Source organism: Brassica napus, chromosome C8 (assembly GCF_020379485.1).
Source record: "Brassica napus cultivar Da-Ae chromosome C8, Da-Ae, whole genome shotgun sequence".
Taxonomy (NCBI): domain Eukaryota; kingdom Viridiplantae; phylum Streptophyta; class Magnoliopsida; order Brassicales; family Brassicaceae; genus Brassica; species Brassica napus.
Window position 1 is genome coordinate 28,505,920 of NC_063451.1, and position 14,022 is coordinate 28,519,941.

The 14,022-nt window shown below is 38.0% G+C and overlaps 4 protein-coding genes across 6 annotated transcripts; all 4 read right to left on the reverse strand.

Moving 5' to 3' along the window:
* Positions 1-582: 582 nt before the first annotated feature.
* Positions 583-2,120, reverse strand: LOC106416278 (60S ribosomal protein L18a-like protein). The gene is made up of 4 exons (XM_013857136.3): positions 1,784-2,120; positions 1,171-1,252; positions 917-1,034; positions 583-817 (listed from the first exon to the last, which is right to left on the reverse strand). The coding sequence occupies exons 1-4, from the start codon at positions 2,004-2,006 to the stop codon at positions 758-760; spliced, it is 483 nt and encodes a 160-aa protein (XP_013712590.1). The 5' UTR covers positions 2,007-2,120; the 3' UTR covers positions 583-757.
* Positions 2,121-3,597: 1,477 nt separating this feature from the next.
* Positions 3,598-4,584, reverse strand: BNAC08G17190D. Its single transcript, XM_013854677.3, has one exon. It carries the CDS (start codon positions 4,199-4,201, stop codon positions 3,917-3,919), a length of 285 nt encoding a protein of 94 aa, XP_013710131.1. The 5' UTR covers positions 4,202-4,584; the 3' UTR covers positions 3,598-3,916.
* A 339-nt stretch (positions 4,585-4,923) lies between these two features.
* Positions 4,924-9,880, reverse strand: LOC106415932 (ubiquitin carboxyl-terminal hydrolase 15). Of its 2 annotated transcripts, none has more exons than XM_013856741.3 (15): positions 9,625-9,880; positions 8,447-9,030; positions 8,010-8,361; positions 7,723-7,894; positions 7,552-7,635; positions 7,347-7,474; positions 7,171-7,259; positions 6,974-7,059; positions 6,707-6,869; positions 6,476-6,599; positions 6,239-6,396; positions 6,072-6,156; positions 5,785-5,997; positions 5,647-5,708; positions 4,924-5,580 (listed from the first exon to the last, which is right to left on the reverse strand). In XM_013856741.3, the coding sequence occupies exons 2-15, from the start codon at positions 8,860-8,862 to the stop codon at positions 5,055-5,057; spliced, it is 2,658 nt and encodes an 885-aa protein (XP_013712195.2). In that variant the 5' UTR covers positions 8,863-9,030; positions 9,625-9,880; the 3' UTR covers positions 4,924-5,054. The 2 variants fall into 2 exon arrangements, with proteins under 2 accessions (XP_013712195.2, XP_048622380.1); XM_048766423.1 differs by lacking the exon at positions 9,625-9,880 and adding an exon at positions 9,505-9,596.
* An 892-nt stretch (positions 9,881-10,772) lies between these two features.
* Positions 10,773-12,425, reverse strand: LOC106413706 (interactor of constitutive active ROPs 1). 2 transcript variants are annotated; one of them, XM_013854453.3, is made up of 3 exons: positions 12,167-12,425; positions 11,946-12,009; positions 10,773-11,841 (listed from the first exon to the last, which is right to left on the reverse strand). In XM_013854453.3, exons 2-3 carry the CDS (start codon positions 11,957-11,959, stop codon positions 10,884-10,886), a joined length of 972 nt encoding a protein of 323 aa, XP_013709907.1. In that variant the 5' UTR covers positions 11,960-12,009; positions 12,167-12,425; the 3' UTR covers positions 10,773-10,883. The 2 variants fall into 2 exon arrangements, with proteins under 2 accessions (XP_013709907.1, XP_013709908.1); XM_013854454.3 differs by having other exon boundaries at positions 11,946-12,180.
* Positions 12,426-14,022: the final 1,597 nt, after the last annotated feature.

Genomic DNA, 14,022 nt, shown 5'->3' on the forward strand with positions numbered 1-14,022 from the left:
GTCAACTGCTAACTGCTGTTGACTCTTGAAACCCACTAAGGGAGCTTGTTGCCATCCATGTTTGGGTGCACCCTTGGTTGCCAATACTTGGCCAGAAGTTGGAGTTTTTGTATCAGTTCATTCAGATGAAATTGAGTAATGTTCTTGATGCTTAGCATCCTAGTGATTCATCTGTATAACACTGAGGTGCTGAGTTTGAAAGAAATCTTCAGAAGAGAAGGATTTGTTTTTCAAATCTAAATCGAATAGATTTGTGGGTTTGGGAATGTGAGTGTAGTTAGCGCATGATTAACCCTGGTTTTTTAGTCGGTTTCTTAACTCATGATTTGACATTTTTTTGTTTTTTTTGTTTTTTTTTTTTATAATTTTCGGCTAAAAAACGGTTCTTATATCTTTTAAAGATGGCTCTTAAAAAACTAAAAAAAACTAAGAACCGTTTCTTATCCGAAGTTAAGAACCCCAGTTAAAAGATTCGGTGAACCAAAAGCTGTTGGCCCAGAAAGATGGAGGTTGGTTCCTTGCAACTCCTGATGACTTATTGAGGATGCACAACAATGCAACCGTCTCCGGAAAACTAATAGATAAACAAACCATCTTCAATCTTATTTTCTTGCAAATAACTTAACTCGTATCTTTTATTAAGTTTACACCTTTTTGTCTTTCTTCAAGTACCACGAATATAATAAAATACAAGACGAAATGTTTGTCGACACCTATACAAACGTTCTGACTTGACCACAAACATAGTTTTGATTGATCACCAGTCTTCTGCTCCTTTAGTTACACCCAGAATCACAGCGATCGTAGCAAGAATAGCCTGAAAGTTTTATTACACATGAAGGAATCATTTTGATAAGGGATCCAATGCAATCCAAGGAAAAACATGAAAGACAAGAGATAGTATTGAATAACTTACAGCGATGGTGCAAGCAATGTATCCTGGCTTCTCCCTGTGGTCGATCCTCCTTCCAACTATCATGATGAACATTCCGACGTACCAAGGGATTGCTCCAAGGAAAAACCCAACTATGAACCTAAAGAAAGATCAAACACAAACTCTATGAGATAACTAACAAGTAAGATTTTGGTGTGGATTGTGTCACGAGGACATTGTTGAAAACCAAGTGTAGATAGTGTAGCAGCCATGTGAAGAGAGAGAGAGGAACTTACAGGAACCACCCAAGACCAATTCCACAGCAAGGAAGGCGGCGTTGTCGCACATGCACAGGTCTTCCTTCAGCAATACCATGTACTGAAAACAGAGAACAACAAGATATGTTAAAACATAAGAACAGATGAAGAGGCACCGATCCATGCTCTTGCTTTAGACTTGAACAAGAAGAAGAGAGAATGAGACATGACACAACAAACGTACTTTACATACTATATAACACAAGCCTAAACAATTAACTATTGCTAGAACCTAAACCTCCAAAAACTTTAAAATCTCAAATTGTTAATTATACAAACCCTAAATTCAACTCAAAGTCAAAGCTCCAAACTTTAAAATCATTTGCTCAAATTGTTGAATTCTATCCAAAGCTCCAAACTTTAACATCTATTGCTCAAATTACACAAACCCTAAATTCTAAATTGTTGATCATACAAACCCTAAATTACTTTCCACTGCGACAGAAAACACGATCTCGAGATCAAATTATCACAAAACAAACACCCAATCGAAAAATACTGAAGAATAAGATTCATGATCGTCACTAAAATTGAAAACCTAAATCCCCAAATCTGTAATCAGCAAATCCAATTCAGCAAAGAGAAGCTATACCCGGAACGGTTTGATAGCCATGTGCGTAATGAGGAGGGGCGGAATCGTACACTCCAGGCGGAGCAGAAGGCTGAGGAAACCCAGTGACCGGAGGAGAGTTCTGCGGCCGCGGAGGAGGGTAATTGGAAACGCCTTGAAACGTACCGTATTGATGATGATGATGATGCTGGGTACCTGCTTCATCAGCGAAGCCTTTGCTTTTGTCTTCTTCTCCTTGACCCATCTTTAGCTTCAGCTTCAGCTTCTCTTCCTTTTCGTCTCGATCGCTCTCTTGACTCGAATAGAGATTAGATATTTTGCAACGCGTTGAAACAATTGGAAGAAGAAGTCTTTTTCAATTTTTTCATTTATTAGATTTTAGACCCGAGATAATGTGTAAGTTTAAGTTTCAAAAAGAGGAGAAGGAACGTTGAGAGTTAAGAGAGAGAAAAGAGAGAAAAGTAAATCTCAAACCGGGCTCGGTGGTCGGCCGGCGCGTGAGCGTCCGTGCCGCCGCCGGAGCTCTTGTTCCTTCAGTTAAAAAGCTCAGTGTGTCGTGTAATATCTCCGGGAGGCGGAGGCTCTCACAGATCCGTCGCCGCCGGTTTTGTCTCCGTGGCGGGGAAGCTTTCTCAGTTCCGACGTCATCGGTTTTAGTCTCCGGGGGGTGAAGGCTTCTACAGCCTTGCGTCGCCGGCTTCGTCCCCTAGTCTGTAGGGTTTAGTTTAAGATCTAGTGTTTTCTTTCTTTCTGGGTTGGTTTTTTTGTTTCGGCGGTTTGTGTTTTCGTCGGAGGACAGTGAAGTGCCCCGTTGGAAAGGGCGATGATGCATGTGACGACTTTGCTTTGGGTGTTATGTGGTTAATGGTGGTGGATGTGATCTCGCCGCGGCGATTGATCCTTCCCGATTCTAGATCCCAAAGACGGTTTGAGGTGTAAGAGAGACGGAGCGATGAAGCTCCGGTTGGCCGGGGGATCCGTTGGTTTGGATCTCCGGTGTCGATGGAAGCGGTGGTGACGCGTTGGCTTCGGGACACGTGTACCCTCGACGGCGAGGATGTTAACACGTGTCCAAGCAAAGCGGCCGAAGCAATCTGCCTTAGGTCACTAGGGTTTTCCAAGTTGGGCCGAAGGTCTGGGCCCAATTGGGGATTGGGTGTGCCCGTTTAATTGTCTTGGGCTTTAGTGTTTTTCTTTGTACTGGGCTTGGCCCGTTTTATTAATTAAAATCATCCAGTTGGAAAAAAAAAAATGTGTAAGTTTCAATTTGGGCCCAGAGTTATTATATTGTGCCTTTACAACCACCGACTGAAATGTTTGACTAGGGTATTTAATTAATACGATTAATTAGTATTTTTATAGTTTATAAAATCAGGTTAAGGAACATGTGGTGGTGGGTTATCATCAATAATCGAAGCTTCGGGGTTCGTGGGAAAGATTATGATTTAGTATGACATTAGCTAATTGCTCTTGATCATTATATCTTATCCATCTAATTAATCAATTATCAACAAATGATTTCTGTAACCTTCAATTATTTTTTTCTTTATTTTATAATTAGTGAACAAAATTAATAAAAAAAATGGAGAAAATTCAGAAATCTGCCTGTATAAGCAACTCTTTTTAAAAAAAAAAATCGAAATTAGTGTTTTTATTGTCAACTATCAACTTCATTATTGCTAAGCTTTATATTACTTTCAAGTTTCAATGAGTGCAATTTGTTTTCTCTTCTTTTTCTCCGTCTAAAAGTGCTTTGGCCCTTTGCCTTTAATTCTTAGCCTCCAGAGAAAAATAGACTTTGAAAGTTAATTATGATAGGAGAAAAGAATTATTAATTCAATATTCCAAACAAATTTCATTACAACACCAAGAAAACAAATTTCATTACAGAGCCTGTATCTAAACATGGTGAATTATACGTATATATGGACTATAAATCTATAATACATACATAGTTTGAAACTATTTCTCTCATGATACACTCATACACAAAGAAAGAATGAAAAATATTCTGGATTTTTCTATGGATGTGATGCTCCTACTCTCGAGTCTCTCAACCTTGGTATTGAACCATTCACAAATATGAATGATCAAAGAAAAATTGCAAAACATTTATTGAAATATTGTGTAATGAAAATAGAAACCAAACTTTCTTCAACAAGTACAAATACCCTGGGAGCAATCTTGGCCACCACAATCATCACCATCTACGGAGTCAGAGAATCCTTTGTTACTCGGGACTGCAATGATTATTACCTTCTCATCATCTGGTTTACCTTCTTCCCGTTCAATAAGATACTTCTTTAGGTCACTCAAATCCTTGTTTGCATCTGTCACGCAGCTATGAAGAATGGAGAAGCAAGTGAAACAAGCAAACACTAGATTGATAGCAAACAAGGCGATGCAGAAGATCACGACGATACAAGTGTAAGCATCCATTCTTTTTGGAAACTGATCATGATGGTTGGCTTACAAAAACAAGAATCAATTATATTGCCCCCTCTAAGAAGTAAGAAGAAAAGCTTAAATCTGAAAATGTTTGGTGTGTTTATATCTCTTTTATAAGAAGGAAACAATAATATATATCTTTTTGGGTCTGCGGTTGAGGATATTTATCAACGGATAAAGGTAGTAAGCATGACAAAAACATGTCTCTTTCTTTCCTTTTTTCACCAAATCTGTTAGTTTCCCACCAACTTGATCTTAGGCGGGGACGGTATGTCCAAACAAGCCTAGTAAAACATGTAATATGTAAATGATTTCTCATATATACTAGTGAAAATGATTGCATGTTTGAAGCAAGATATAAGATCTTCCAAGGTGTTTCTTAGTAGACTAGAAGAGAAAACGAAATATCATGTCTTCTAAAGATATTATACTTTACTACACATTTCTAAATTCTAAAGAGCTTCAAGCACATAAATATGAAAGAGGGACAACAACTTGTATTGTGTTTTCAGATAGTGGCTTGCGTTTGCAGTTTATTTGGTTACACACCTGCACAGTTTTCTTCAGGGTTTGGTAACTAGTGACTTCCATTATACTCAGCTTACATGGTGGCTCGAGTGTAGCTCACAATTAGATTAAGAATATACAGAAACAGGAAAATATGGTAAAATGAGACTGAACATTTGCCCTGAACCAAATATAGATATATCATAAAGACAAAAAAAAATATTGGATTAGGGGACTCGAGTTAAGTATCCCTAAGAGAGATCTAAAAACATATTTAAAAATCATGGGAGGTTCAAAACAGAATCCTCTCTACTCTCTTCTACTACTGCTACTACTACTACCAGTTCTGTTCATAACTGTAAGTTTCATCCTGACAGTTAAACCCTGGGTTAGTCTCATAGTTTACATACATACTCTGCTGGTAATACTCATGGGACGTTGGTGCTGAGTCCATCACGACCGTGTTGTTGTGATTCGTTTCTTCCTCCACGAAATACCGAGTTTCGGACTTGGTACCTGAGAACATTCTGCAGGCGACCGTGTTGTGTGGCGATGGCTCCACGTTGTGGTGTAAGTTGCTGAAGATGGAGAAAGGAGAGGAAGAGTCTAAGACGTTGCAACCATCTGTGTAGTCCACGGTGCTGAAAGAGTCTCTGGTTGATTCTGTGGTGAATGAAGCTTCGTCTGAGCTCGTGAAGAGAGACCACTCGCTTGATGACTCTAAGTTCTTGCGGTGGTCCGCTCTCGGTTTGAAGCGGTTAACCGGCTTCCTCTGTTCCTTCATCTCGTCTCTTGGTTGTGGCTGTGAATGCCGAACCTGAGCTTTTCCGTTATGTTCTCCTCTTAGAGGACGCGGATACGATCTGCAAAAGAGATTGTATTCTCAGAATCATCTGTGACCCCGGAATGAAGAACTGGTGTGTTCTTACCTCATGTAGAACAACATATAAGCTCCTTCTGACATAACTTGAGTCATTGGCACTTGATGAATCTGCAGAGTTTTAAGTAGAAAGTTGCATAAGTTCAGAAACAGTTTGGCTTTGCTGCATTATACAAGTGAGTTATACCTCTGAATCATCAATTCTGAACCAGTTGCCTCTCAAATCTTTGACATAGGAAATGTAATGGCCCGAGAAAGATGCGTTGAGAGTATCCAGGTGAACTATAACAGCGTAAAGCATATAAAGAGGAGGAACATCTCCTGTTCTCGTCATGAAAGGTATCATATCCAGCATTTCAGGAAAGCTTATACATTTGTTTATCTTCCCGTATCTTCCTTCCTACATACACACAAGAGATTTAAACCTAGATCCAAAGTAAGCCAAGAGGAAAAACTGTAGTAAGTAACTGAAACCTGGAATCTCTTAAGAACTATTGTGAGAATGTTAGGTGCTTCATGAATGCTCAATTCTTTTCTTGCTTTAACATATCCAGCGCACCTTTTTCAAATGCAGTTTTCACAAAAGAGATGATTCAGTTTCAATACCACAGAAGAAGAACAATTTGGAGTTTGGATCTAACCTGCTGCATCTATACATATTCTCTCCATCGAGATCTTCTGGTCTAGTAAACTGAGTCAACGCATCTTGAAGAGATTCTACCCATCCGTATATCTCTAGTGTGAGATCCATTATGTTTTCGTATCTTTCTGATTCATGACCACACCTCAAGCATTTCACCTGGTTTTCAGAGAAAGAAAGCAGCAGAAACAGTCAGAATGTGTAAAAAACAAAATCAAAAGCTAAGAGATTCAAACACCTTTGAGCGGAGACGTCCACCAAACATATGTTGAACTAAGGTGGTTTCTTGCAGTCTTGGATCCACTTTAGTCTCACCTCCAAGTCTCTCCAAACATATTGATTGCATAGATGCAACCAAAAGCCTACATCCAAGTAAAATGGATAAGAGAAATCAAAATTAAAATGTCGAAATCGCATTAAGAAGAGAGGATTCACAAAGTCAAATCTGAAAAGGACTAGGAAGAAAAACCTTAAGAACTCATGAGCATCTTCTTGACTCCCATCACCAATCTGACAATTTATACTCCGCATCTGTGAGAGAATTCTGCTAGCAGAAAGTGGACCTCCAGATTCTCTAAGCATCATTACATGTTGCTCAAGTTCACACATAAGGCACCAATCTTTCCCAGAACCTATTAGAAAGAGTGACATTATCATTTTCAAGAAATGGTCAACTAAACCTATAACAATTTATGCTACAAGATTAATTAGGAAAAGATTGGGAAAAAAGCATTACAAGATCTTGAATGTGATCGTTGAAGCAAATACGCAACAAGTGGTTTTGTGCATGTTAAGGACTGCAAGACAGCGTTTGCATAGCAGCTGGAGAAGAAAAGGTATAGTAAGTTAAGAAAGCATATAGGCATTTACACTAAATGAATCTTGCTCAATTTTGCCAGTTAAAAGATTGAAAAGAAGTAAATGAAGCAAGACCTGTTTCCACAATTCACGAGGCCTCTAGGTGATAAGTAAAACACCTCACACTGAAAGAACTTAACAAACTCCTCATATGGAAAAAGCATCTGAAAAATAAGAGAAATTGACTCAGTAAAGTAGGAACTAAAGATATTGAATTAACAAAGAGACAATTATATCGATAGGGAACTAACTCTCAGGTTTTTAAGTCGATCATCATGCTTTGTAGAGTTTCTTAAACCCATCATTTTCATTAAACCGGTGGTTGAGGAGATGCCATTGCTTTCTTCAGCAATGCATGTATCCTTAGACCTAACAGCCTCTGGATTATAGTATATAAACATGAGACGCTACTACAAGAAAATTCTTATGTTAAAGAAAAATCTCAGAGACACTCACTTGATACTGCAGGGACCAGTCCCTTCTTACTCGTCTCGGTGCATGGTTGTTCTCCGGATTTGCGCAGTGTAGCAGTTCTGGTCCCTGTTAATTCAATCCACATTAGAAGATGCAAATCTCAAACTCTATTAAGCCTCAACTATAGTAACTTTTATTAGCATTAGGTCTCACCGTTTGAAGGATATTGTGCGTTTGGACAACCAAAAGAGCTTCTTGCTCCCAAATTGCTTTCACAAGTTTCTTGCATACCACTTACAAAAGCTTGTCCATTCATTTGCATACAAGAGTTATCAACAGAATGCCTTCTAGAATTTGTTTCCACAGCACCGATTGTGCTTCTCGACTACAAACACAATCACTAGGTTTAAATTTCAAGCACCATGCAGACTTTTAGCAAGACAGCATAACTGGTTTGGATAATTGATACAGAGAGATAAAGATGATCAAGAATAGCTTACCTTATGTTTTGTCTGACCCTTCTTGTATTCTCCACCAGCACATGCAGCTTCACCACTAAATGACTCTCGGTTGGACTTATAAGAATCTGGTTTCCCTACGCTTTTTCTCCCTTGCGTGTTGACTTGTGGTGTAGAGATACCCAAGCTTTCAAATTCTACAGAGCTTTTTGAAGTCTTTCCCTTCGCTTTCTGCTTGGTACCGTTACTATACATTGTAGAATCCACGCCTTGGTCATGCAAAACAGAATCATTCTCAAAGGAAACCCTCTCAGAAGAAGAAGAGCAAGCCTCCACAGGGATACATTCATCTTTATGAGCTAGCCTCCAGTGAATTATTTGGCACTGCCCAGAGCTGCAGAACGTCAAAAATCAAGTCCTTCATGGGTTAATAATGTCTTCAACGTATATGAAATCAAAGTGGGGTATGGAAAATATACCAGTATCTAACAGATTTGCATCTCGAGCAGCGTGTCTTAGCAGGACTAAAACACCTCGCACATACATGAAACTCATTATTAACAGGGACCCCACACGCAGCAGCAGCCACAGGCTCAGAGACAGTCCCACTCACACCAGCCACAAAATCATCTCTTACAGCACCACTCGCAGCCTTGATCTTGGTTCTTAGAGCCCTATTCTCAGTAGCCACAGCCTCAAATCTTACACCCCTATTCACATTAACTTCAGTCTCAGCTCTAAAAGCTTCTTCAGCTGCCATCTGAGCCAGCAAGTTAGCCCTCCCTCTCTTTTTAGAAATATCACTCCATTTACCTAATAGTATGTAAGCTACCACAGGAAATACAACCAAAACCAAGAACAATAAAGGTATGTCCGCTCCCCTTGGTTCGAGCATGTCCCTAGCCACGCATTCATGACCCGGTTTACAGTTTGTGGGAGTCTCTCTTCAAACTACAAGAGTTCAAGTAGCCATAAAAATCTCCAAAAAACACTCTTAGTCTTATGAGATACACCAAGATCTTATCTCCAGGTTCAAGCTCTTAATCTCCCAAGATGGACAGCACTGCAAGTAAACACACCAACTGAATCAGTTCAGTTTCTACTCATTATTCCATCATAGAAAAATAAAAGTTGTCACAGAACACTAAAGAGTTTCATAGATTGACTCCAAGGCACAAAACCATAATCAAATCATCTGATCTACAGATTCATTTCACTCACAAGTGCTCTCTGAACTAACAAATCAAAGAAACCCTCAAAAATAAAATAAAGCATCTCAGTGAAGAACCCAGGTTTTCTAAATCTGAAGCAAAAGTAAGAGAAGACCACGAAAGATCCTAACTTTCAGACACTAGACAAATCCCTAGCCGACAAAACTTGAGGGAAACACTCGCGATCCAAACGAAAGAAGCTTAAATTCATAAGAACCCTAACACATTATCACACGAAGTAGCTCAAAAATCACTCTCAAACGGAGACGGATCTAACTATAAATCCTCCACTGTTCTACCAATCTAAGATTCAAGCACCCACTAACCCATTATTTACAGTAGCTCAACGAGAAATTTGACAAAGAACTAAAGCTGAGAAACGGTCCAACATACATAAAAAAAAAAGAAGGAAAGAGTTGAGCTTTGTAAGAGAATCTGAGCATCACCTTATCTAAAAGAGAGATGAAACCCTAATTTCACCCTTATCTTCTTCTTGTCTTCTTTTCCTTTGTGAGAGCTCGAGAAAAGATGCTTTGATTCCTCGAATGGGTAACGCACAAAAACAGTCTCTTTGTTTTTCTCTCTCTCTCTCTCTCCTCTTCTTTGTGCTCTTGTTCCTCACACTCTCCGTCCTGTTAAGGCTGCTGTTTTAAAAAAAAAAAAAAAGATAAAGCAGACAGTTTAGTTGATGTATTTAACTAATATTTAGGGCTAATTTGAGACAATTAATGTCCAGAATATTTCTTTGCAATGTGTGGATTGGATTTGAATTTATCACGTAACCCACAATTGCAGAAAGTAAAACTAGACTTTCCTTGTCCTAACATATACATGTCACATTAGATTTGCTAATTAATATGTTTAGCTTTTTACTTTTTGCCAGGAATACGTAAGCTCTAAAAAGGGTATGAAAATGACTTCTTGTTGAAATATTGAAAACTCTATCCGACGGTCATAAATTCACTTAATAATATCAACAAAATAATCCCAAGGACAAAAATATATACATGTCAGAAATGTTGTAACTTATAACCGAATGTCAAATCACAAAAAATGAATGATAAAATAAAACATATTTTCTACGAACTAATAATAAAACATTTTTTATCATATGTTCTTGTACTAGTTTTTTTGTTAATGGATTTATTGGTAAATAAATTAGTCAAGCTCAGCCACTAACGTGGCATGTCTCGTTATAGTAACTAGGCACTCGCTATAGATGACTCTCGTTTTCAATAAGCTTGGTAAGTTGGGCCTTGATCCGGTTATCTTAGCCCAAAAGTAAACGCAAGCCCACGATCCGATTTCTAATAGTTATGTAAGGATAAACATCATTAAAACATTTTATTGGTAAATAAATTAGTCAAGCTCAGCCACTAACGTGACATGTCTCGTTATAGTAACACTCGCTATAGATGACTCTCATTTTCGATAAACTTGGTAATTGCGCTTGATCCGGTTATCTTAGCCCAAACGTTAACACAACCCGATAACCCGAGCCCACGACCCGATAAACATCATTTTTTCTTGTGAAAAGTGCTAAAGAGAATATGCAAATGATCAAAAAAAAGATTTGGATCAAAAAAAAAGAGAATATGCAAATGATTTGGATTGATGAGTGAGCTTCTGATGAAGCTGACCAACTTACAAAAGTCTCAAGATTAATACAATACAAATGGTAAGCAAAAACATAGTCATGCATATCTCACTTGTGCCCTTTCTTCTTCCACAAGTCACCAAACATCTTCATCCCTGAACTCTTCCTCTTCCCACTTCCAAAACCATCAGAATCATCATCCATGAACCCAACCACCCCACTCGGGTCAAATAACCCACCAGATGGATCCCGACCGTTCATCTCAGTCTCTCCAGAGAGAACCGCAGCTGCGGCATCAGCCGCCTTCCTCCATTGCTCGGTTTGAACCCTAAGCTTCTTCATCTCAGCCTCTAAAGCTTTTTTTGCCTCTTCCATGGACTCAAGCTTCTCCTTTAGCTGAGCTGTGTCTGCCCTGCTTTCTTCCAACTCTTCTCCAATCTGACTCACCTTTGAAGCCGTCTCTTCTTCTTTAGCTTTCACGTTAGACATCTCAGAAGCTGAGTCAGTTAACTGATTCTTTAAAATCTCGTTTTCTTTGCCTAGTGATTCATGTTCTTTCTCCATATCATACAGTCTAGCTTTCAACATCTTGACCTCATCTACAAGTTTCTCATCTTCTTCTTCTACTATAGCAATCTTCTCAACAGGAACTTCAAACACATCAGTCTCTTTCTCCGCATCACCAGGGATCTCGTCTCTATCAACTGCTTCTGCCTCAGAAGCAGAACCTTCCTCTCCATCCAGAGGGTTTGGTTTGGTAGATTTGTTATCATGATGAAGCTCATCTTGAGCTTCTTTCTTGACAGCTTCAGCATTAGCCAACTGATCTTTGAGCAGTCTCAGCTCCTCTTGTGCTTGTCCTAACTGCGACTCTAGATCCGATATTCGACCCCCAAGTTTCTTCTGACCAAGCGGAGGCCCACCACCGCTTCTAGGAGATTTACGGTCAGCACCAAGCTTATTAGAACTCCGGTCAGTAGTGGTTAGACGGTTGGGATGATTCAAGTGAGATGTAGATGATGATGTCCTCAGCCTCGAAGATTGCCCATGAGACAACTCTGAAACTCTAAAGAAAACAACACCAGAAAGAAAGAAAACCTTATTAGTCGCATCATTACTCGTGTATCAGATTATGCACAACTCAAGATCAAATGTAGTCAAGATCTTTACCTTGGTCTTGGCATTTTTAGTTTTCTGCAGAGGGCTTAACTAAAAACTTGCAGGAAGCTCAAAGCTGAAGTATAAATAAAAAGCAGAATGTCATTTATTACAGCAACTACTAAAGACGTGACTCATGTCGGGGAATTCCGATGAACTTAGATTAGGTAATACTACTAATAATCTTAAAGTTTTCAGGAAAATTAGAAGAAATAAAATGAAATGAAACTTACCTTTGAATTTGAAATTCAGGAGGTGACTTAGAGAAAATATGGAAATAAAATATGAGAAAAGATAAAGAGCTTCGTTGGATGATTGTGAGTTAGTTAATAGGAACAACGACATAAAACCAGAAGAAGACCCACAATGACAACAGACAGCTTCGTTTTAAGACACTCTCAAAAATCAAGAAGCCTATAGAGATAAAGAGAGAGATGTGTTTTTGAAGATTTGAAATAAAGCTGTCGGTGAAGTGGGAGGTAGTGAGATTTTAAAATCGAAGGACCATCAGGGGAGAAGAAGGGTCAAAAGTATAATTTCAATCTTCGAATAATGTCAGCTTCTCCTTTTAAAAATAAGTCAGCATGCTATGTAATAAAAATATACACGAGTGGAATGTTCATACTTCGTATATATTGTCATGGATAAATTGGATATTCTAGACCACCAAAATCTGGTAATGGTGAGAAACTCTTCCGCCATCCGGGTTCGATTCGCGCTGAAAGGTATTATTTACAATGCTTTAGTTCCCGGTAAAGAGGTGAAAACATTTTTTTTTATTATTAAAAAAAAAAACTGAGGATGTAATTATGTATAAGAAGTTTGAGAACTGAATCTGACACCATCAATGTTGTATCATTTTGACGTTTATGTATATGCATTTCATGATAGATAAATATAGAAAAATGCATAATAAATGTGGATTTATAATAAATACGCACACATGCATTTTACCCACAAATCAAATATTTTCTGACAGTCTTGTTTCTTTTTGTCGGGTTTCTACAAATTTCAACTTACAATCTTCTTTTTACTACTCTCCCCTAATTTCGACGTTTCTTTTTGTGATCTCCAACACCTCGAGTAACCAATTTGACGTTTCTTAAGATAACAAAAATCAAAACTAAATTACAAATATTACTATATATATAGCATTATAGCACTAACTAATTTGGATTCACTTTTTTTGGTCAGTGTCATTATTTAGTAATTGTAGACTGGCTATTGTAGAGTGTGACCGGATGGTAATTGTTTACTCTAAGGTGTGATTAGTTGCATGACGGAGTAAAAAAGTGAAATTGAGTTGAAAAGAAAATAACATCGTTGGCGCAAAACATTTACTTCATTCAAAGTTGAGTAAAACTTTACTCTACTTTATTCTCTTTCTAGAGTAAATCAGCGGAAATGATTGTTAATATTTATTATCTTGACTGGCAGAAATTTAGCTGAAAATGTTTTTCACCTTTTTCGTTTTACGTTACTTGTACCATACAGTCAGACTCTAAATTTTGTTTTACTGTCTATTCAGCTAAAAAGCTACCAATCAAGTTAAATGTTATCTTTTAACTTTTATTCTACTTATTGATAAAGTGGGAAAAGCACTCTAAGATTTACTCGTAAGTTTGTTGGAATATAATTAACGATGGCTTTTGTTTCCCTTTCCTATTTTCACTTTTTAACATTTACTCTAGTTTTCACCTTTTTATTTATTCTGTATCTCTCCAAAGTTTACCGACACTCTCTATATCATGTAAAGTGTAGATGTTCTTTAAAAAAAAGTTTAGATGTTAATGTTAGAAACAAAATTTAGTACAAACACTACAAGAAAACACAAGTTTAGCGAGGAAACTTAACGAGAAAAATTAATCCTCGTAAATTTACGTCGACTTTACGAGGAACTTACGAGGAAATATAAAATCAACGTCATTTCCTCGTAAAATAACGACAAAAATATTTCGTCGTAAAGTCGATGTAATGTCACGTGGCTTTTACGAGGAAATACGCTTTCCTCGTAAACTCGACGTAAATGTAGCGTGTACTTTACGAAGAAATATTTTACGTCTATTTAGCGAGGAAATTTTGAATCCAT